General features: G+C 39.4%; 3 protein-coding genes across 3 annotated transcripts in view; all 3 read right to left on the bottom strand.

Moving 5' to 3' along the window:
• Positions 1-589: 589 nt before the first annotated feature.
• On the bottom strand, positions 590-4,193 carry LOC138046456 (paired mesoderm homeobox protein 2-like). The gene is made up of 3 exons (XM_068893088.1): positions 4,148-4,193; positions 1,647-1,798; positions 590-1,125 (listed from the first exon to the last, which is right to left on the bottom strand). Exons 1-3 carry the CDS (start codon positions 4,191-4,193, stop codon positions 655-657), a joined length of 669 nt encoding a protein of 222 aa, XP_068749189.1. The 3' UTR covers positions 590-654.
• A 4,652-nt stretch (positions 4,194-8,845) lies between these two features.
• Positions 8,846-19,797, bottom strand: LOC138046455 (uncharacterized). Its single transcript, XM_068893087.1, has 7 exons — positions 19,728-19,797; positions 18,640-18,791; positions 17,330-17,808; positions 14,948-15,030; positions 12,867-12,923; positions 10,594-10,745; positions 8,846-9,085 (listed from the first exon to the last, which is right to left on the bottom strand). The coding sequence occupies exons 1-7, from the start codon at positions 19,771-19,773 to the stop codon at positions 8,846-8,848; spliced, it is 1,209 nt and encodes a 402-aa protein (XP_068749188.1). The 5' UTR covers positions 19,774-19,797.
• Positions 19,798-22,611: 2,814 nt separating this feature from the next.
• Positions 22,612-23,538, bottom strand: part of LOC138044593 (retinal homeobox protein Rx2-like) — a 12,482-nt gene continuing 11,555 nt past the window's right edge. The window contains exon 3 of the mRNA XM_068891068.1: positions 22,612-23,124. Within this exon, the coding sequence (XP_068747169.1) occupies positions 22,660-23,124 (465 nt within the window). The 3' untranslated portion in view covers positions 22,612-22,659. The remainder of the gene's footprint in view (positions 23,125-23,538) is intronic.

The raw sequence follows: 23,538 nt of genomic DNA, 5'->3' as shown, positions 1-23,538 counted from the left end.
CTCGATAGACCATTTTCATAAATGGTAGCCGAATGATCCCCTTGTGCTTTTACTACTGGCCTCTTTTACGTGTATACCCTCTTTTGAATTTTGTCCATAGCAACGAAGCTAGAGAGGCTTATCAACACTAGAACAAAACTTGATGTAAATATTAGGCGACCATTTATGAAAAAGGTTTATCAAACTCGAATTCCTGAACACGACCAATAAACAATCTCGAGTGACATTGACTTCTGGCGTCTTCGATCTATTTGCTCGTTGACAACCAGCAAATGTTGAAAACCTTAATCTTTCGGGGGAAGAGCTTCACCTCGTTACCAGTGCATTTCAGGGTGTCACGGTAGTGTTTTGTAATGGCGCCGGGATCAGGGACGGTTATAAATATCCCTCTTCACAGCAATGACTACAAAACAACTAAACTCATTGTCATATAAAATAGCAACAAACCGTTTATTCATTATTTTTTATATCAGTTGAAGCATTTTGATTACTGAAAAATTACCTTCGAGATGAATAAGTGAGGTGGTTGATAGCTTAATCGCATGAAAACGTAAGACTTTAAAACAAGTATAAAGAAAACCCTAATCTAGTTGTTATAAACTATTGTTTTGAAATTTCTTAGAAAATTATTTATTTTGTGTATTTTCCTTTTCACTAATTTTCCCTATGGAATGCGCTTGCCAAAGTAACAGCAGCCAGATAATCATCTGCAGAGTATTGACTCCTTCCTCCGTCTGAATTGTGAGCGCAGGATGCTTGGTAAAGAGTTGCAAGGCTGGCCGTAGGAGAAGGGCTGCGGCTCGCTGACGCTGTAACACGCGGGCTCACCATAGCGTCCACGGTTTGGGTGGTCTGGGCAGCAAGTGTAGGTGAAGATGTAAGATGGCGGAACCATTCCGAAAGAACTCTTGGTGGTAACAACTGATTGGGGAGAAAAGGCACACAGGATGACTCCCAGGGTCTGAAGGGTACTTGGTGCTGTGGCCGGAAGATAGCAGGCGACGGCTGCAAAATGATTGGTGAAGTCGCATTTGGTGGAGTATTCTCTGAAACCAGGAGGCCTGGGGCTGGTTTGTTCTTGATTTCGCGCTTTCTCCATCTTGCACGACGGTTTTGGAACCAAACCTGACAGAAGATAGAACAAGAAAAAGCAAAGGTAAACACGTGGCCTATTTTGATGACAACATTTTATAGCCCAGAATCTCGCTTTTCCTACTTCCACGAAAAGCTAAAGAGGAAACGGAAAAGATTGGCTTTGAGCCTCTCCGATAAGAGGAAATATTCCTGGTAATGAGGAAAAGAGACGCGGTTTCGATTGTTATTATAATTATCGGCAATTGTGCAGAAAAATCTAAGACTAAGACTCGTCGATCAGAAACGCACTCACACAAATGCCGTGTCGTGCCTCTTTGATCTCATTACCTTGTTTTTGAAATGCATTCGTGGACGAAGGTTATCGTCGTAGCATTTTCATAGCAAATCCATTCCGGAGTCAGTGGAAGCAAGTCGCGAGTGGAAGTTCGAAAATTAGATGTTTTGACAGAAATGGAAAATTGAAATCTAATTTGTTTTGTATTCGCTTTGAAACCTGTGAGTTTTTAGTACCTGGAAATGGCCAATAATGAGAAAGATGACTGTAACACTACCTGAATTCGGTCCTCTCTGATGTTCATCTCACGTGCGAGATCCTCTCTGATCTGGATTCCGGGGAATTTCTCGTTTTCAAAAGTTTTCTCCAATAGATCGAGCTGCTTGTCCGTGAAAGCTGTTCTGCGACGTCTTTGACGCATTTTATCACCTGAGAAAAAGGAAAACTGAGTTTTGAGAATTGTTTTGAGTACATAACACAACGAACGCCTTTCACGTTATAAGTGCACGCTAAGTCTATTCGTGTGATTGATATTTTACTCGGAAACAACAGCTACCCGTCATTGTACCGCTACAGGATTTTAAAAAATGAAAACCGATGTTTTCGACCCAAAATCTCGATCCAGAAGGTACCTCACTTGTTGGGTAACTGGTCGTTTCGCCTACAAGTTGTTTTGCTTACGTGTCGATTCGCCTTCACCAGTGAAGTTGTTTTGCGAACACGCGACATAGTCGGCAGAAATTTGGTTTTATCAAGGGAATTGATGATGTAAATTGACCACCGTACAGGGATTCTAAAAGCTGACGTTTCGAGAGTTAGCCCTTCGTCGTGGATTCGCTCTTGTTGTGATTGTTCCGTGGGTTGCCTGTGTAACCTGTGCCTTGAGTGTATTGTGGGTAGTCAATAAAGTCAAGATGGCGGACTGAAAACGTGAGTGTGTTTTCTGGAGTGTAATCCGTTCGCATCGTGGAACAGTCTGGAGTACAGACATTACAGCTCTGACGAAGGGCTAACGCTCGAAACGTCAGCTTTTAGAATCTCTGTTTGGTGGTCAATTTATATTATCAACTCCGTTGATAAAACCAAATTTTTGTATATTACTTCCCCACCGACGCGGCACCACAGTTTCTTTAGAAACTAACCCCCTCATTTATAGTCGGCAGAAGATGCAGATTAGAGTGACTCTAGTAAAACTTTGAACAAACTTTGTGCATTTAACTCTCTATGTACCCTGCGAGCAGAGTCTCTTTCGATCTTCCTAGATAAGTCGGGAAGAGGAAAGTAGACTCTGCTCGCCGCCTCCACATTCTTTGATTTGGCGCTCATCCAAAGAATTGGATGAGTCAGTCCAGTTTCGACTTGTCATACCTGTTTTTTTAATTTTTGCGCATGATCAATCGCCACGCGTCATCAATATTTTGAAATTTACGACAGCGTGGCAATTTTAACTGTTAGAATTCCCATGAGTTTTTCCTATGTGTGTCGGTTACAGAAACTTGTGTTACAGAAACCTATAAATTTTTCAGTAAAAAAATGAAATGGCATTTTAAGAGTATGGACTATCTTGAGTTTCCAATGAAATGATTCCTTGATTGTTGTGTGTTTGCCAGAGTTGTTGGAAAATATCCCGACTGTTTGTTTTCGTTTTGTGCTTTTGTGGCTACAGGTCACGCATGACTGACAGCGAATACATTTAAATTTTTAACGCATGCTCAATGCGAAATGTGGAGGCTGCGAGCAGAGTCTACTTTCCTCTTCCCGAATTATCTAGGAAGATCGAAAGAGACTCTGCTCGCAGGGTACTCTCTATGCGTCTCGGTCTCGATAAGAGGTGTACGGGCAGTGACAAAGTGAAATAAAAAAGAAAATATTTCAAAACACGAAGGATACTAAGTTGAGCGGTGAAGTCGCCTGAAGGTTATCTCGCCCGAACTTTATCGTCATGTCGCCCGAAAATTTGATCGTGTTAAGTAACCGAAAGTCGATATAAGCTACTTAATTGAACATGTCGAACGCATTGTTCAGTCAGTTATACAAAAACAAAGCACCGTAAAGAGTGAGACAATTATTGAAGAACGAGACAATTTTCTAATTGCAATATTAAGAGTTCAATAATAATTATTGCCATGTGAATAGAAGGATACATACACACATAGCTTTAGTTTCGGGCGAGATGACTTTTGGGCGACTTAACAAGTTACAAGTCGCAGGTAGGACACTTAGCGGGCTAGAACTATTAACCGTGATTAAGCGCTAATATAACCGGATTTCGAAGTAACAGTTTCAGCAAGATTAACAACACTTGTCACCAAAATACTTTCCTTTGAAATAAAATCAATCGTGTTAATTAACTCAGACGATACGATCCAGTGATCTGTGATTTGTGACTGTTTTCATTTTGAGGAGATACTCGAGAATTAAAGTTGGGCTGGGAAATCGAGTGGTAACAATTCCCTATTTGTCTGTCTTCACTAATGCTTAAAACGAGAAACATAGGAAAATCCTGCGCTGCAGGCGCTCTAAATTCGAGATGGAATGGGCGCCACCGACTACAGACTATTTGGTTTCTTATCGCACCTATAGAGGTCAATTTTAAATACGACGTAAAGCGACTGCATACCCGTAATTCGTATAATAGCCCGTCAGGTGTTTAGATCTTTTGCTCAAAACGTCAGCCATTTCGGGGTGCCAAGTCCACGTTATGGTCACCATCCCAGTGCGTAAACGTTAAAATAGGGATAAAAAGAAAAACGAACAAGTCTGTTTTGTGGTACTTACATTCATTTTCTGGTGCGGATCTTTTCACTCCTCTTCTTGAGGCCATAACTTGGACCCGACGCCAAAGAATTCACTTGAAACTTTTTCGCGCGAACAAACTCACTTGCCTCCAGCAAGACGTTACTAGCTTTAATTTAATGAAAGTGTTTGTATCTCCTTCTTTTTATATTCCCAACAATGACGCTCATTAATTCAAGCTTCAAACACAATGAAATGAAATCATGACCTTATTACTAAATTATTTCTCACCTCTATTGTTTTAGTTGTGCTGCGTTTAGTCTCACCTTTTTGTTAAATCGTTTTGATTCTTTTGTTTTTAAGATGGCGATTTGCTAAGCAAGTAAATTTAGAAAGTGACTTCTTAAAATAGTAGCTGTGAAAAAAATCGATTTTAACTGTTTCTTAAGTTGTTTTTAGTTTAATAAAGACGTTAGAAAACGAATTCAGTCATGCGCAGAACTATAATCACGTTTTATCGATCTCGGCCTGTAATAAAATTTCCCTTCCACTTACTTCTTTCTTTATGATTATTTATTTCAACATTACACCACACCCCTCGATAGTCATTGTCAAAAACCAAATCTTTGTATCTTAGACGCGGCCAGCTTCTTAATCATTACAAACAAGCACATTTAAATTAAATTCTAATTTATTCCGATAAAATATCACCACATTTTTGGGCCATGACTATTTTTTGAAATCTAAAATCATTCTCTTTCTTTTGTCATGATAACGAAGATTAGTTCAGCTATTTTATAAAAGGAGTAACTCGAGTCATTGCGAGCGAATCCATTTCTTTTTGCGAGCAATATTTAGTTGAATTAAAGCGTTAGGAAAAGAATTGACACATGTGCACAGCAATAATCATATTTTGCCAAGACACGGTAATAAAGTGTATAACTTTTTCCTTTCTTTTTCGGCGTTATTTTTGCAAGTTGACAATTAGAGTCGGTGATAGACTACTTAAAAAAGCTAATATTTTGGTGAAATAAATGTATATATTTGAAGTACTGGCTATAGACGAAAGAGAGAAGTTATTCTCGCACGCATCTGGACTACTTAAGCAATCATTGACTCTCTCATAGACATATAAAATATCATTGCCCCGCAGAGGTTGTGAGTTCGAATCTCGTTGACGTTACCTGATTTATTCATTTGTCTATAAGAAAGAGACCATGCTTAAATTGTCGACATTTCATTTCTCTGTTTCCTAACGTTCTTATGTCTGTTATGTTAAGCGCGGGCACTTGCCAATTAATCGCTTTTTGTTAACGATGAGCACAAATATGTCATGCTGTTTTTCAAAAGCTTAAAGCTACCTAGAAAAAATTGAAACGTTGTTTTTGGCCCAAAACAATATGTTTATGGTCCACACAATTCTTGCAACTACCTAACGTGACGATCTTTCTCAATTTCATTTCATCATTTCATGGCCATTCCATGGTTCACTTGTATATACGAAATTTTGAATACTCTAAAATCATTAGATTGTGTCGCTTGTAGGGCGCTTTTGTGAATTTAGCGTCTAACGGCAGTGAAGTGTAGACGATAGCACAAACCAAGATTTCTCCGATTTTTAAAGGTGGGGATTGATTATGGTCTCAATTTTTCTGCATGATTTCAACAGGCAATGCAGTCACCTAACTGTGTTTTAGATTTTAAAAAAAACGTATCGTGGTTGATTAGAGTGAAAATTTTGTGACTAATGGTCTGAATTTTCCTGCACGATTTCAACAGGCAATGCAGTCACCTAACTGTGTTTTAGATTTAAAAAAAAACGTATCGTGGTTGATTAGAGTGAAAATTTTGTGACTAATGGTCTGAATTTTCCTGCACGATTTCAACAGGCAATGCAGTCACCTAACTGTGTTTTAGATTTTAAAAAAAACGTATCGTGGTTGATTAGAGTGAAAATTTTGTGACTAATGGTCTGAATTTTCCTGCACGATTTCAACAGGCAATGCAGTCACCTAACTGTGTTTTAGATTTTAAAAAAAACGTATCGTGGTTGATTAGAGTGAAAATTTTGTGACTAATGCTCTGAATTTTCCTGCACGATTTCAACAGGCAATGCAGTCACCTAACTGTGTTTTAGATTTAAAAAAAAAACATAGCGTGGTTGATTAGAGTGAAAATTCTGTGAAAAATGGTTCAGCAGCATTACCCAGGGTTTCTTGCTGTTTGTGTAAAATGTGAAAGTTGGTTGCAAATGTCACTGATACCTGAAGCCTACTGAGAGTCACAACAGACGTGATAAAGCAAGGGAAGGTTAAGTGTGATCAGAAGTGAACATTCGCTTTTTTAAGCGTTTTCATGAATTAATTTTATTTGTATGTGCTCAAATTCACTAAAAGCAATTTTCGTTAAATTCATTTATGGTGGGAACCGGAAATGAAGCAAGAGGTGTAATATTCTCGGGTTCATCGCTGTTCTATAGCGCTTGAACCGACTTGATCGATTTAATTCAAAGTAGGCTTAGGTTGCTAGCTGTTAGAGCAGAGAAGATACTGTTTTCTGTGAATGCAGTGTAAGAACGCAGTAATTCGAAGACGAGAAGTGGGGTGTGTGTTGAGAAGTCTGTATGAGCTTTTCCCAATTACCTTTCGCGCGAAATCAAAAGAAACATGCATTTTGTATATCTGTCACATGGCTAATAGACCATATTCGTATTCCCAGTATTGGACTGGAACTAGCTTGCAATGGAGGCTAATGCAGGGGAATATATTAAAAAGTATTTGCATTTGAAAAGATTTCCTCGCATTAGTCTCCATTGCAAGCTATTTCCAGTCCAATACTGAGAATACGAATATGGTCTATTGCCATATCTGACCACGGTGCATACAACACTCCAGCAAATTTTCAACTTGTTCTGCCACAGGCATCCCACATAAAAAGATGAGGAAATTTTAAACAATCCTTTACAACCATGATTTTTATTGTCTCTGATGACAAAACTCGATCGAAATCAGAACTCCTTCATCTTGGTTGAGAATTTCAATTACTTAAAGTTTCTCAGCAGTTGCGACTCATCGTAAGAGTTTTTTTAACCCCCCTCAGTTGACACTTTTCCATCCTAGAATTTACATACGGCTTGGCTCAATTAACCAAGCGACGCGAAATGGATCGCAAATACTTGTCATCTTATTGGTTGATTAAAACGAGGGACGTCACTCGCAGCACCTTCAACAAACGTTTGGTCAAAATCTGCTCTCGCCGATTAGAGCACGGACTCTGTATTTCGATACCAGTCTTGCGTTGCACAAACACCATGACCAACGAAAAAAGGAGCGCATCTTACCTAATGCTCCCTTTGTCGCTTAAAGGAAGGACAAATCACTCCAGGACTTTTTAGTCAGAGCTTCAATTCCTCCTAAAACTTGAAACCACCTAAAACTTGCAAATTCTAGGAACGCACTCGGAAATGGGCTATTAACCAAGCGACGCGAAACGAATCCAAAATACTTGTTGTCTTATTGGCTGATTAAAACGAGGAACGCATTTAACGAACATTTGGTCAAAATCTGCTCTCACCAATTAAAGCCGCACTCTGTATTACTATGCCAGTCTTGCAAAGTGATAAAGCGTTCTCTGCAGCGAACCTAACAGAAACACCATGACCAAGGAAAGAAAAGCGCATCTTACCTAATGCTCATATTGTCCATTAAAGGAAAGACAAATCGCAGAGCTTCAATTCCTCCTAAATCTTGAAGCCACCTAATCTTTGCAAATTCTAGGAACGCACTAGTTTCCTGAAAATTCTGCGACAAAGCATTACTAAACCCTGACGCACCAACTATCTCTTAAATCGCAAAATAGAAAGATTACGAGCTCTTAGACCACCTCAAGTCAGAGCCATGTTTCTTTCGGTTACAAAAGCTAAGAGGAATTATATACGGTAAGGAGGGTGACAATATCACAACTACTATAGTCCCTTGTAAATAAAGGGGGACAGTGAAATACTTGTAACAATATTCTAGGCAACGTCGAAAAAAGCATTGTTGCGCCTTGTTTTCAAGGTGTTGTAAAGAGGACTACGAAGACAATCAATGTAACAACTTTCAAAGTTTTGGGATAATACAGGAGTATGAGCGTTTTCCCATGGCTAAGGCACCAAAGAGTTTTGAAATCCCTTTGTAGAAGTTTACAAGCAGTTAACTAAAGTATACTCCTTCGAGAATTGGGACTAATCCTAACTCACGTTTCTGTAGATGCTCGGGTGTCACTCCACGTTGCAGCAAATTTATAATATATTGCTGAAAGGCGGGCCTGTGATCCTTTTTCACAAGGTGAAAACAAAACGGAACTCAGACAGCTTTACAAAGAATATACATTTATTTACAAAATTTTTATAAGCCAGTCTTAGCTGAAAAAAACGTTTTCAAAAAGCTCGAGAATTCTGCTGAGTTGGACCCACTAACTTGTGAATTCAATCATTTTCGCCTGTTTGTCAAGATCGGTGCATGTTTCGTCTCACGGCGACTGTCTCACTAATTTTCTCTCTGAAAACAGCTGGCCAAAGTAACAGCGGCTACATAATCATCTGTACAGTGGTGACTCTCTCCACTGTCTGAATCATCAATCCAAGAGGCCTGGTAAAGAGTCGCAAGGCTGGATGTGGGAGAAGGGCTTCGGGTTGCTGAAGCGGATCCCAGCAGTTGAAACATCTCGTTTGCGGCTTGGGTAACCTGTGCAGCTGTGTTATTCCAAAGTTTCCCTCGGAGGTATCCAATGAGTGGTAGAAAATGGCGCGTAGAATGGTTCCCATGGTCTGGAGGGCACGGAGTGGAGTGGCGGGAAAATTGCAGGTGACGTTTGGAATATGGTTTGTGGAATGACATCACAGATAGGCTGTCTGTTCTCTGATAGAAGGATCCCTGGCGCAGGTTTGTTCTTAATTTCGTGCTTGCGCCATCTTGCGCGGCGATTCTGGAACCAAACCTTAGGGATCAGAGAAAAATAATATAAAGATTTAGCCAAGCCTAAAAGCGGAGCTCCTTGGTTATTTATTCTTACTGCCTGTAGGGTTAGTGAAAATAAAAGTTTTCGAATTGTCCGCGTTTTGGTGTTTCGGTTGCTACTTTAATAATTAAATCTTTTTTTTTTTTGCCTCATTCTATAGAAAAATTCATTGCCTAGCTAGTGAATTCCACTCTAAATACCGATATCGAATGAACCACGAAGCCACGAGTACGAGATCGGTTTTTCGAGTGAATTTTACTTTGGAATTCACCAGTTTGGGAATGAATTTTTCTTTAACAGCATGAGTTTTAAAAGAAAACAAGCACACCCTCGGCGAGCGAATGGAAAGGGAAAAAAGTCATTTCAGAGTCAACTGTCAAGAGCCAGCAAATAGGAAACAGGTTAAAATTAGAAGCCAAAAAAACTTTTTTTTCAGTTCAAGGTCAAAAAAGAGTTTTACTGATGAACTTTATTTCATCATTGCACTTTATATCTGAAAACGAGATCATTTACATTTTGATGTATTTCATTGAAACACGCCAGGTTGGCTTGGAATAGGAGTCGGCAAAATACGGCAAAGCAACCAAGAAAGGACGAACCTCAAACAAGATCCGCTCCAACACTTAAATAACGTTTAGGTGCTTTAAAAAAACTTCTGAAAACACAAGCTAGTGAAATTTCCCCCTAATTTTACGAGAACTCATTGCGATTACATATTTTAGAGCATTTTAGAGCAAAACAAACAAACAAATCAACTTTTTCTTAATGTTCAAAAGAGTACAGATAACTGTTATTTAATTCCAGTTGACAATAAAAATTCGGTTATCATTCCTGAACAAAGGAAAAACCGATTAAAGTGAGAGTACGGCCTAGAAAAAGTTTCTCTGAATCGAAAGTTCTTTACCAGTAATGTCATACTTGACCACTCATTTGGGCTTAATGTGTTTAAATAGCCAACAATAACGCTTCAAAAATGGGCAATTTTAAATTGAAATCTACCATCTTTGTTTTTGTGTATGCAAACGAGGCTATGACGTAGCAATAGTCAATATTTCTCCGGATGACTAGCCGTACTTGACGTAAAGAAGGAAAACACAGGCGAGGAGAGCGATACTTTGCAGACTTGGTCCTTTCGCCCGTCGCTATGCAACCAACTTCCCACAATTGGGTTGATAAAGTAAATTTCCCTTCTTATAAACTTATTCAAAACCAAACCTTATTCAAGATCGAGCAAACAAGGACAGGTTCTGTCCTCGTTCTTTATCGCCACGAAAGGGTCAAAAAATGATTTTGTCTCAAAATTACCTCCTGTTGTCAATGAGTTTGTACGATCTAATTGTGAAGATGGAGTATCAAAGCCAACTGTAGCTTCTGAAGGAAATATTCCTAATCGACGACACAGTATTTTCATTTTGGCGAAACGACCTTGTGTCAAAAGGAAGGGAACTTTTTTGCAATTGATTTAAGGAAAGTTTTAGTGAGGTTACCTGAATTCTGTCCTCCCCAATGTTCAGCTCACGTGCGAGATCTTCTCTAATCTGGATACCAGGGAATTTCTCTTTTCCAAAAGTTTCTTCCAATCGATCGAGCTGCTCGTCTGTAAAAGTTGTTCTGCGACGTCTTTGGCGAGTTCCGTCATCTGTGTGGCGTAAACAGAAGTTGTTAATAAGGCAGTGTTTACACGAACGCCTTTTCATTAGTAACCGCATCGTTTTCGATGCCGTTACGCCTTCTGTTTACACGACACCCATCGAGACCGTTGGTGAAACCGGGTCGATTTGAAAAGGCTGCCAAAAGTGGAGCGTTTTTAGAACGATACGGTTTCATCTGTCTTGTAAATAGCGCCCAATACGGTTCCCAATTTGGCACGAAATTTGCATTGTTCGATTCAAAATGGTGAATTTAACAAGTAGTGCAGCGCTGTCGCTTATACAGTCACGACTTTGATTATCTGGTGAAAACGGTTTCGTGTAAACATTTCCAAACCGCATCGATTTTGACGCGGTTTTGAAGTCGTGAAACCGTGTCGATGTGAAATCGCGTTCGTGTAAACGCTGCCTAAGGTAGCGGCTTTGCAACGCGCTTTTTTTCAGCCTGTGCTATTTTCCATACCAAATAGCGAACTGAAAACCCGTTCGCCCCATGAGCAATTGCATTACCAGAACTAATAGCAACCAAAGATTACTGTGCGTACTCGTTTTAATAGTTTAAGACTGATACAGTTCTGCATTAGTAGCTCCCGCTGCGATTATTGTTAGAAGAAGTCTTTAAGACTGAATTCTATAGGGGCGAACTCGATTGGGGTCGAAACGTTTGGAATCCGTTAAGGTTACGGTGGACCTTCACGGGCGGGTTACTCCCTGGGAATGATTTGATCACGGGAAAGGATAAAACCTGCGGTTTTGCGTGTTGACATTTGTTGAATATAAAGGCGTGAAAAGTCTGTGAAACTTCTGAAGCGAAAAAAACCCTAGTTCGGTTTTACGCAAGTGTATCCTCTTTAAGGGAATTAATAGGGTATGAAAAGTCAACGGATTGTCTTAATCCTGAAAACTCCTGGCATATTAACCTAAACGGAAAGAGCATTTCATATAGTTTATGGCTGCTTCGTCCAACAAGGCGCGCTATAAAGAAGTTTAGCAAAGGAAACCCGTGAATGTCCTGTGCTAGCAAACATAGTTCTGTCGTTTCGCCCCACAGCATTCTTGCGACCCTTGCATAATAGTTAGCCAATCCTAATAACCTTAAATTTTCCTTACTAAAACTCAGTGCTTAGATCTAATCATTGAAATGAGTGCTTAGACACAATCATACGTGGGGCAGATCGACTCTGCGGCGGAACGACCGGTTACCCATTCAATGTATGAGTGACCATTTGCTCGTGTGGTAGTGAGCTCTCAAATAGCGTAAAGTTAACGCCATGATTCACGAAAGGGCCTAAGTGAAATCACGTCTCTAGTTTTAGGGGTTTGTCCAATTCAGTTTTAGCGAATCGGCGTTGAGGCGAAACTGCACAAATTTTTGTCCGGACATTCTAGAGGGTACCTTCAACCCGGAAACGCGAAAACGTTTCTTGCTCTTTCAACTCAAATTTCCGAGCTTCAAACGCTCACCGACCCCGCGCCACAGCTTAAATTTCAGAAAATCAAGAGCTAGACTGCGAAATATCTTGAAAGCTCTGTCTATTGAGAGCAACTGAGAGTCTAGAAAATTTCTGCGCATCACACATCTCAATTCCAGGAAACAGGCATTATTGAGTGCATGGCCTAAGCTATTAACTAGTGGTCCATGAGGTAACTCGGGGGGTAACTCCGTCCTTAGTTCAGAGGGTTACTTTTCTTTTACTTTAAAGGAACAAATGAACTGATTCCCCTTACTTTCGTTCGGGAATGGGTGCGACCGAAATTTCCCTTTGCGTACACATTCATGCTGAAATTGTTTTCCTTCGGGAGCGTGACTTACAAGATTAAAAATCTACAGACTATTTAGTTTCCTTTCGCATCTATAGAAGCCGATTTTGAATAAGACTCAAAACGATTGCGTTATAGTACTCGTAATGCGCATAGTAGGCAAAATAAGCCCGTCACGTGTTTAGATCCTCCGCTCAAAGCCCCAGACTTTTAAAACTTTTCACTTTTCGCTGTCAACTCGTTGGATAAAACCAAAGCTTTGTGCACCATCTTATGGTCACCTTCGCAGGGCGCCAACGTTAAAATAAGGATAAAAAGAAAAACGAACAAGTCTGTTTTGTGGTACTTACATTCATTTTCTGGTGCGGATCTTTTCACAGATTTTCTTGAAGCCATACCTTTTGGAACTTTATCGCGCGAAGAATCTCACTTGCTTCTAGGAAATGAAACTGTTTGTAAAACTCTCCTTCTTTTATATTCCCAACATTGACACTTATTAATTCAAGCTTCAAACACAATGAAATGAAATCATGACCTTCTTACGAAATTATTTCTCACCTCTATTGTTCTTTTACTTGTGCTATTGTGCTGCGCTTAGTCTCACCTTTTTGTTAAATTGTTTTGATTCTTTTGTCTCTGAGATGGCGATTTGCTAAGCTAGAAAGTGACTTCTTAAAATAGTAGTTCAAGTCGTAACTGTGAATCAATCGATTTAACTGTTTCTTAAGTTGTTTTTAGTTTAATGAAAACGTTAGAAAACGAATTAAGCCACGCGCAGAATTATAATCACGTTTTATCCATAGCCTGTGATAAAATTTCCCTTTCACCTACTTCTTTCTTTATGATTATTTTTCTCAACATTACTCAGCATCCTTCGATAGTTAAAGTCAAAAACCTAAATCTTTGTATGTTAGACGCAGTCTCCTTCTTAATCATATAAACCAGCACATTTTAATCAAATTCTACTTCCTTCCGATACAATATTACCACTGTGACATTTATGGGTCGTGAATATTTGTCGAAATGCGAAATAATTCTCTTTCTTTTGTCCTTATAGAGAAAATTAGTTCGGAGATTTTATTAAAAGAGTAACTCAAGCTATTGCGAGTGAAGCCATTTCACTTTTCGCACAGTGTTTAGTTGAATTAAAACGTTAGGAAAAGAACTTACACGTGCGCACAGCAATAATTATATTTTGCCAAGACACGGTAATAAAATTCCCTTTTAACCTTTTCCTTTCTTTTTCGATATTTTTGCAACGTTAAGAAATACCTCTTACTAACCGAGTTCGAGGTCTGTACTGTTTTTCATGTGTCTATGGGAGACCATGCTATAATTGTCCATATTAGTGCGAGGATCATTTCTTTTATTCGTAATATTCTTATGTTAACCCCGGACACTTTCCGGTTAACCGCTTTTCGTAAACGATGAGCACACATATGTCATGCTGTTTTTCAAAAGCTCAAAGCTATCTAGATAACCTTGAAAAGTTGTTTTGGTCCCAAAGCAACATGTTTATTGCCTTATTTTCTGCCCATGGAACTTTCGTCTTTTCCAAAAATGGAATGCTCAGATCGTTCCTGCCCTTGATCAAGTTTCTTACTATTCAGACTGCATTCATTTGATAACGTATTCGTTGGCAGAGGACTGCAGCGTAATCGCACGGAAATAGGTTCTAAAGGCTGGTTTCCATATGATCGCAGACGATCGCGGATCGCAGGTTCTTAGCCAGGTCTTCAACAGTCAGAATCAACTGAGATTCACATGAATGATTTTTCCGAAATCCATGTTGGTTCGCAAATAAGATGTCATTGTCCTCAAGATGGTGCATAATGTTCCTATAAATAATATGTCCCATGATTTTACATAAGGGAGACAGTAAGGGAGACAGGTCTTTAATAATTGCATGCATCATGTTTTTCCCCCTTCTTAAAAACTGGAACTACGTGAGCACTTCTTCAGTCCTTGAGAAGTTGACCTGTTTCATATGACTGGGAGAAAAGGACGGTAACAACATCAGCTATTTTAAATGCAGTTATCATAAGCAGAGTAGTAGGCAATTTGCGACCCTGCGAAACCAAAGTTCTGTGATCTGCGATCGAAACGTGTCCCATAATATTTTAAATTCTGACCCATGATTCAACGCTTTAGCCATAAAGCCCAAATGTTCGTTTATAGCAACGCTCATTTTTTGTAAACATGGCTGGCATTGAACATGGTAACGTTACTAACGAGGAATTCATGGAGGAAGTTGCGCGATATGAGTACGTTTACAACCGTAACAGTAAAGATTTCAAAGACAAAAATAAAAAGGCTAACCGTTGGGAAAAAATCGGCGAGAAATTTAATTTATCGGCAGCGGAGGTAGAGGTCAAATTCCACAACATAAGAACTGCGTATGGTCGTTATCTGAAGCGGTTGAAGACGATACCTTCTGGGTCTTCATGAATATTTTTCAAACACAAAACCGATGATTCCTTCGGTTTTGAAGCTGACGATGTCGTCGCTTTAGGACTAAAAGAAGAATTAAATTTGCTTGCAGCAAAATTTCCTCCTCGATGTCCGCCATGTTGTTTGCGGCGATTTTCCCGCGAGCACAATGCACCTGACTGTACATTTGACATTTCCGCTGAGCGAAATGTATGGCTTCATTGGGCTCTGCGATCGTTTATGGTCGTCTGCGATTATATGGAAACAGCTCTCTTTGCGATCGCCTGCGATCTCCGATCCGCGATCGTCTGCGATCATATGGAAATCAGCCTTAATTCTAACGGTCAAGCCTGGTTTAATTTCACGCTCCCTTGCAACTACATAACTTGATTACTTAACTGCGATGATCGTTCTCACTTTCATTTCATCATTTCATGACCATTCCGTGGTTCAAATGTATGAAATTTTGAATAATCAAAAATCATTAGATTGTCACTGTCACTTGCAGCTAGGGCGCTTTTGTGAATTTAGCGTTTAAAAGCAGTGAAGTTTGGACGGTAGCTTAACCAAGATTTCTCCGAATCTAAAGGTGGGGATGGATCATGATCTGAATTTTCCTGATTTGAACAGGCAATGAAGTCATTTTTTTTAACGCACCGTGTTTGATTAGAGTGAAAATTCTGAGAATGATTGCTCAGCATTACACAATAAATTCAGAGGCTTTGACAGCATGTGCTGCGGACACAGTGCAATGTTTCGCGCGTCAGTTGTCTCGCAACGCAACTTAAAATAAGTAGGACAATTTAAACGGGTAAGCGGTGATCATGGCAAATCGAGTTAATAATAAGACACCCTGTGGCGTTTACGTGGGTTATTGCTGTTTGTGTAGAAGGTTAAAGTTGGTTGCAAATGCCACTGACCCTTAAAAACGACTGAGAGTCGCAACGGACGTGGTAAAAGCGCTAGAGAAAGTTAAGTGTGATCAGAAGCGAAAATTTGCTTTGCGATTTACCAGTAAGCGTTTTTATAAATTCCACTTATTTGAATGTACTCACAATCAATAACAGCAATTTTTGTTAAATTAATTTACGGTGGGAACTGGAAATGAAGCAAGAGTTGTAATATTCTTGAGTTCATCACTGTTCTATAACGCTTGATCGAAAAAATCGATTTAATTCAAAGTAGGCTTCGGTGGCTAGCTCTTAGAGCAGACGAAGATCACGTAAGGACGGTACCAAATATTTCAAAGGTATTTTTGCGCGGTTTACTGAATATGCGGGAAAAGCAGATCTTAACAAGTGTTATTGAAATCCGAAACGAAAGTTGGGGGTAACTACGCATTTTTCGAAGACAATTAATCAACAATATTTGTAAAAGCTTTGAAATACAAAGCAATGTATGGCGTTCTTTTCCAAATTGAATCTTAATTATCTCTGAAAAATGCATGGTTACCCCCAATTTTCTTTTTGGATACTAAGAGCACCTGCTAAGTTCTGCTTTCTCCGCATAGTTTTGAAGCACCCCAAAAATATCCCTGTGTTAATAAGCATCACCCATAGGAAATTCGAGTGTGTCGAGATGCGCAGAACGTATGCGCAATAACAATAGTAGGCACCGTCCTTAAGGGACTCTATTTTCTAGGAATGCAGTGTGAGAACGCAGTAATTCAAAGAAGGGAAGTGGTGTGTGTGTTAGGAAGTCGGGCGAAAATAAAAAGAAGCATGCATGTTGTATTTCTGCCACATGGCTAATTGCCATATCTGTGTGTGTGTTCGGAAGTCGCGCGAAAATAAAAAGAAACACGCATGTTGTATTTCTGTCACATGGCTAATTGCCATATCTAACCATCATGAAAACAACACGCAAGCGCATTTCAAACGTGTTCTGTCACAGGCATCGCACGTAAAAAGTCGAGGAAACTTTTAACAATCTTGTACAACTATGATATTCATTGTCTCTGATGACACAACTCGATCGAAATCGATTTCCTAAAACTATAATTCATTCAACACACGACCAATAAAGAATCTCAAACGATATTAAATTCTGCTGCTTCGCAAGGCTCACGTGTTTGCTCGACTTGCTTTGTGACATAAGGAAACGCCGAAACACTTTTCTCTTCTTTAATTTCTCCCTCATCTTTATAGTAAACCTCCCACCCGTCCGCCACACACACGAGATCATAACGAGACCGTCCTAAGAGATAATGACAATCATTTATTCCATTTTTTAACACGTGACGTATTTTGACGACTTATATCTCATTTACACATGTTAACTCAGTTTTCAGATCTTGTAAAAACTACATTTTTCCAAACAAAATAAAAAAGCTACCTTGTCACCATGTATATCTGTTAATTCTCGTATTTTTTTTGTATTCAACTAATTTTCTCTCTGGAACCCGCTGGCCAAAGTAACAGCGGCCAAATAATCATCTACAGAGTGGCGATTCCTTTCTCTGTCTGACTCATGAACGCAGGAAGCCTGGTAGAGAGTGGCAAGACTGGCCGTGGGAGAAGGGCTGCGGCTCGCTGACGCTGTTACGCGGGGGTGGACCATAACGTTCACGGTTTGGGTTGTCTGAGAAGTAACTGGAGTCGGTGAAGACGTAACATGGCGGAACCATTGCGAGGATACTGTCGGGGAAAGCAAATGATTTATGGAGAATGGCGTATATAATGGCTCCCAGGGTCTGAAGGGTGCTGTATGCGGTGACGGGAAAATAGCAGGTGACGGCTGGAAAATAGTTGACGAGGTGACATGAGAGTTTGGTAGACTCTTCCCAGAGGCAAGTAATCTTGTGGCTGGTTTGTTCTTAATTTCCCTCTTTCGCCATCTTGAACGGCGGTTCTGGAACCAAACCTAAGAGAATGTAAACCTAAGTTTAGACAATTGACTAGGACTCGTAATCACCAATGGTAACTACTTGTTTGAGGGCAATTGGCACTATGGAAATCTTTCATCACCAGCACTGATGTCAATTTATCGTGATTTAAAGAGCGTTTCGTTCCCTTTCATGTTGCAGTCACATCGGGTACACTACCTTATGTAAATCTGGCGGCATGAGAAGAATATTTTTTAGGGAAAATTGGAGGCAAGGTAACGAGAGTGTGCTCTTCAGTAGTAAAAGGGGATAACATGCAAACTAAGAGTTTGACCAGATATGCCAGTCTGGATTTAAAAGAATGAGAACAAAAGTTCCCCGGATATGAAATTAAAATCTTCCGTAAAAAACCAAACTTAAAAAAGGGAGATTTCAACGTTCATAATTTAACAAATTGAAGAAATACACAACGCGTATATAGCAAAGTTAATCGAGGCGGGCTGTTTAACTTACAATTCAATTTAGCAAATTTGATTGTAACCCAATGCAAGTTATCTTCATACATGTCCTGCAAATAACTGTTCTTGTTTCTACGAAAAATGTTAAAAAGTGGGTCTACCAATCAGTGACCAATCGCCAAAACCGAGCAAAGGCAAAATGTTCCCAAAGGTTATCGACAGCAAATTATTCTTTGAAACATTTTGCTATTAGACCTATTTCGACTTCTTGAAAGCGAATCGCCAATGCAAGTTTTAAAACCAGGTCTTCTGTCATATTGGGAAAAGGTAAGTTAATACCTTTTGCGCGCTCTTTAAAATCAACAGAGTCAAATACGCGCAAATGACCAAGAACATCATAACACTGATTACCTGAATTCGGTCCTCTCTGATTTTCATCTCACGCGCGAGATCTTCTCTGATCTGGATTCCAGGGAATTGCTCGCTTTGAAACGTTTCTTCCAATAGATCGAGCTGTTCATCTGTAAAAGCTGTTCTTCGACGTCTTTGACGCATTCTGCCGTCTGAGAAAAAATGAAAACTACTTTGAACTCGGAAAAGCCAGACTAATTTGAGTGAAGAAAATTCGTAAGATTTCTTGCGGCTTGTAGTATAGACCCGAGCAACAACGTAAGGCATGAAACAGGAAACTTTAAAAATGACAAAAAAATGAATGAGCCCAAAATTAAAAAAAAAAACCGTTAAATTTACTACCAAAGGGCTAAAGAAAGAAAAGCACAAAACTCTCAAATTAGACTGGACTTTGCATAAGAGAATGATACGAAAACAAAGCACCGTAAAGTGCGAGACAATTATTGAAGAACGAGACAATTTTCTAATTCCAATGTAACAGTTCAGTAACAATTATTGCCATGTGAATCGAAGCGTAGATACACACATAGCTCTGGTTTCGGGACAGCTGACCTTCGGGGGACTTAACAGGTTATAATTACAACTTGCTCGTGGGACACTTTGCGGGCTAGAGCCAGTAGTCGTAAACGATACTTAACCAGATTTCGAAGAAACAGTTTTTAGCGAGCTTATTAACAACACTTGTCACCAATATATTTTCCTTTGAAATAAAATCCATCGTGTTAACTCGGGCGATATGATACAGTGATGTGTGATATGTGAAAAATTTCATTTTGAGGAGAAAACTCGAGAATTAAAGTTGGCCTGGAGAATCGAGTGAAATATTGTTTTCCTTCGGGAGCATGACTTACAAGATTAAAATCTACAGACTATTTGGTTTCTTATCGCACCTCTAGAGGCCAATTAAAGCGATTGCACACCCGTAATTCGTGTAGTAGCCCGTCTGGTGTTTAGCTACTCCGCTCAAAACGTCAGCTATTTAAAACTTTTCAAGGAGGCAATTCTGGCCTTATGGCCTCCTTCCCAGCCCATCAACGTTAAAATAGGGATAAAAAGAAAAAGGAACAAGTCCGTTTTGTGGTACTTACATTCATTTTCTGGTGCGGATCTTTTCATAGCTTTTCTTGAAACCATACCTTGGACACGATGCCAAATAATTATTTTGAAACTTTATCGCGCGAAGAATCTCACTTGCTTCTAGGAAGACGTTACTAGCTTTGATGAAACTGTTTGTATTTCTCCTTCTTTTATATTCCCAACAATGACGCTCATTAATTCAAGCTTCAAACACAATGAAATGAAATCATGACCTTATTACGAAATTATTTCTCACCTCTATTGTTCTTTTTACTTTTGCTATTCTGCTGCGTTTAGTCTCACCTTTTTGTTAAATGGTTTTGATTCTTTTGTTTTTAAGATGGCGATTTGCTAAGCCAGTAAATTTAGAAAGTGACTTCTTAAAATAGTAGTTCAAGTCTTAACTGTGAATCAATAGATTTAACTCTTTCTTTAGTTGTTTTTAATTTGATAAAGACGTTAAAAAGTGTAAACCACGCCCAGAAATTTAATCACGTTTTATCGATAGCTTGTAATAAATTTCCCTTCCACTTATTTCTTTCTTTATGATTATTTTCTTCAACATTGCTCCGCACTCCTCGATAGTCATAGTTCAAAACCTGTGTATGTTATACACGGTCTCCTTCTTAATCATTATAAACCACCACATTTAAATTAAATTCTACTTTATTCCGATAAAATATTACCACATTTATGGACCATGAATATTTTTCGAAACGTGAATTCATTCTCTTTCTTTTGCGCTGATAGAAAATAATTCGTTCAGCAATTTTATAAAAAGAGTAATTCAAGTCATTGCGAGTGAGGCCATTTCACTTTTCGCGCAGTGTTTAGTTGAATTAAAGCGTTAGGAAAAGAATTAACACGTAAGCACAGTAATAGTAATCATATTTTGCCAAGAAACGGTAATAAAACGCCCCTATAAATGTTTCCTTTCTTTTTCGTTATTTTTGCCACGTTAAGTGCGCATTCCTTGACAATTAGAGTCGGTGATAGACTATTTAAAAAAGCTAATATCTTGGTGAAATAAATGTATATATTTGAAGTGAGGGCTATAGATGAAAGAGAGAAGTTATCCTCGCACGTATCTGGACAATTTAAGCAATCATTGACTCTCTCAAAGAAACCGGAAGTATCACTGCCCCGCAGAGTTCTGAGTTCGAATCCCGTTGAAGTTACCTGATTTATTGATGTGTCAATAAGAGACCATGCTTAAATTGTGCGTATAAGTCCGAGAATCGATGAATGAATGGATGGATCGATGGCTTTATTAAAAATATCATCTAGCAGCCGAAAGGCTGAATTGCATGGCTATTTACAATGTAAGTATAGATAAAAAAAACTAGATAACTATTTGCAGGCTATATGTAAAAGATTATAAAACTATTGGCTTTACGTACTCATCTATTTGACATTGAGGGAATAAAAGTGTTCATGTAGCGTTTTGTGCTGATGACAGGGCGCTTAAACTGCCGCTGCTTACGGAGACCATTTTAGGTCTGGTAAAAGATGGCTTAGCTTGTGACATGTCTCAGACATAACTGAATCAAAAAAGATATTACATAGCTCGATTCGTCTGTCCTTGAGGGTCTCTAGATTACACAAAGAGAGCCTTTCATGATAAGACATGTCATTTGGAGCATCATTCCTCTTATTCGTAATATTCTTATGTCAAGCGCAGGCACTTTCCTTTTTAATCGCTTTTCGTAAACAATGAAAACAGATATTAAAGTCATGCTGTTTTTCAAAAGCCCAAAGCTATCTAGATAAACTTCAAAAGTTGTTTTTGGCCAAAGCAACATGTGTATTGTCCAAACAAATTCTAAATTGTCTTATTTTCTGCCCTTAGAACTTTCGTCTTTTCCAAATAGGAATGCTCGGATCGGATCGATCGTCTTATTTTCGATCCAGTCCTTGATCCAGAAAATGCCTATTTCTTAACTTTCTCATTGGTAGAGGAGTGCGGCGTAATCGCACGGCCATAGATTCTAATTCTAGCGGTCAATCCTGGTCTGATTTTACGCTTCCTTGCAACTACATAACTTGATTATATAACGGCGATGATCGTTCTCACTTTCATTTCGTGATTTCATGACCATTCCATGGTTCAAATGTATGAAATTCCGAATACTCAAAATTCATTAGATTGTCACGGTCACTTGTGGCTAGGGCGCTTTTGTGAATTTATCGTCTAAAAGTAGTGAAGTTTGGACTGTATATTTCTCCGAATTTAAAGGTGGGGATGGATCATGATCTGAATTTTCCTGATTTGAACGGGCAATGAAGTCATATTTTTTTAAAAAAACGCACCGTGTTTGATTAGAGTGAAATTCTGAGAATGATTGCGCAGCATTACATAGATGCCAAGTTGTTGGGAGAGGCTCGCTTGAGATTTAATGGAGCGCCTAATCCGAGCGAGCAACAAAGGCGCAAACTTTTCGAGGGGAGTCCGGGGGGATGTGAAATACTTGTAACATTATTCTCGAAAACGTCAAAAAAGGCATTGTTGCGACTTGTTTTCAAGGTGTTGTAAAGAGGTCTATGAGCACAATCAATGTAACGACTTTCAAATTTTTGGGATAATACAGGTGTATGAGCGTTTTCCCTCGGCTAAGGCACCAAAGATTTTTTAAATCTTTTTGTAGAAGTTTACAAGCAGTTAACTAAAGTATACTCCTTCGAGAATTCAGACTAATCCTAACTCACGTCTCTGTAGATGCTCGGATCTCACTCCACGGTGCATCAAATTTATAATATATTCCTGAAAGGCGGGTCTGTGATCTTGTGTTTTCGTGCCCTGTTTACACGGTGAAAACAAAACGAAACTCAGACAGCTTTATAAAGGAAATACATTTATTTACAAAATTTTCATTAGCCCGTCTTAGCTGAAAAAAACGTTTCCAAAAACCTCGAGAATTCTGCCGTCTCAAGGCGCCCGTCTCACTAATTTTGTCTCTGAAAACAGCTGGCCAAAGTAACAGCTGCTACATAATCATCTGTAGAGTGGTGACTCTCTCCACTGTCTGAATCATAAACCCAAGACGCCTGGTAAAGAGTCGCAAGGTTAGATGTGGGAGAAGGGCTTCGGGCCGCTGAAGCGGATCCCAGCAGTTGAAACATCTCGTTTGCGGCTTGGGTAACCTGTGCATCTGTGTTATGACAATGGGCAAATTCCAAAGTTTCCCTTGGAGGTATCCAATAAGTGGTGGAAAATGGCGCGTAGAATGGTTCCCATGGTCTAAAGGGCACGGAGTGGAGTGGCGGGAAAATTACAGGTGACGTTTGGAATATGGTTTGTGGAGTGACATCACAGATAGGTTGTCTGTTCTCTGATGGAAGGATCCCTGGCGCGGGTTTGTTCTTAATTTCGTGCTTGCGCCATCTTGCGCGGCGATTCTGGAACCAAACCTTAGGGATCAGAAAAAAATATGAGAATTTGAACTGCTGACTAATGAGATGTACGGCATGACGTATATCAGCCTCAATGATATGCAGGAAAAGCGGGTAATGACAGTTCAACACCATGAACGTCGATGTGACTTTTGGTTGCAACATGGATGTTTAAGTTGTAATGCGTCCTTGGGAAGGATGAGAAACCAGTTGCTTCGCGACAGGCGAAAGAACTGCGTAGGAATTTTTAGTGGTCCTTTCGCCCCTCGCCATGCAACCAACTTCCCACACTTGGGTTGTTAAAGTAAATTTGCCTTCTTATAAACTTATTCAAAAACTGAGCGTGTGCGGCTCGCGAAAACAGAAGTTTGAGCAAACAAGGACAGGTTCTGTGCTCGTTCTTTATCTCCTACTGTCAACGAGTTTGTACGA

Source organism: Montipora capricornis, chromosome 4 (assembly GCF_036669925.1).
Source record: "Montipora capricornis isolate CH-2021 chromosome 4, ASM3666992v2, whole genome shotgun sequence".
Taxonomy (NCBI): Eukaryota; Metazoa; Cnidaria; class Anthozoa; order Scleractinia; family Acroporidae; genus Montipora; species Montipora capricornis.
Note: the sequence above shows the minus strand (reverse complement) of the source record. Positions and strands in the feature narration are given on the sequence as shown.

What these genes read in the sequence shown, in the direction of transcription:
- LOC138046455 (XM_068893087.1), bottom strand. Translation starts at nt 19,773, where the DNA reads ATGGTTTCAAGAAAAGCTATGAAAAGATCCGCACCAGAAAATGAAT. An exon ending in ATCCGCACCAGAAAATGAAT is followed by an intron (nt 10,746 to 12,866) that starts GTAAGTACCACA and finishes TACGCCACACAG; the next exon opens with ATGACGGAACTCGCCAAAGA. An exon ending in TTGGGGAGGACAGAATTCAG is followed by an intron (nt 9,086 to 10,593) that starts GTAACCTCACTA and finishes CTGATCCCTAAG; the next exon opens with GTTTGGTTCCAGAATCGCCG.
- LOC138046456 (XM_068893088.1), bottom strand. Translation starts at nt 4,193, where the DNA reads ATGGCCTCAAGAAGAGGAGTGAAAAGATCCGCACCAGAAAATGAAT. An exon ending in ATCCGCACCAGAAAATGAAT is followed by an intron (nt 1,799 to 4,147) that starts GTAAGTACCACA and finishes CCTTTTTCTCAG; the next exon opens with GTGATAAAATGCGTCAAAGA. An exon ending in TCAGAGAGGACCGAATTCAG is followed by an intron (nt 1,126 to 1,646) that starts GTAGTGTTACAG and finishes ATCTTCTGTCAG; the next exon opens with GTTTGGTTCCAAAACCGTCG.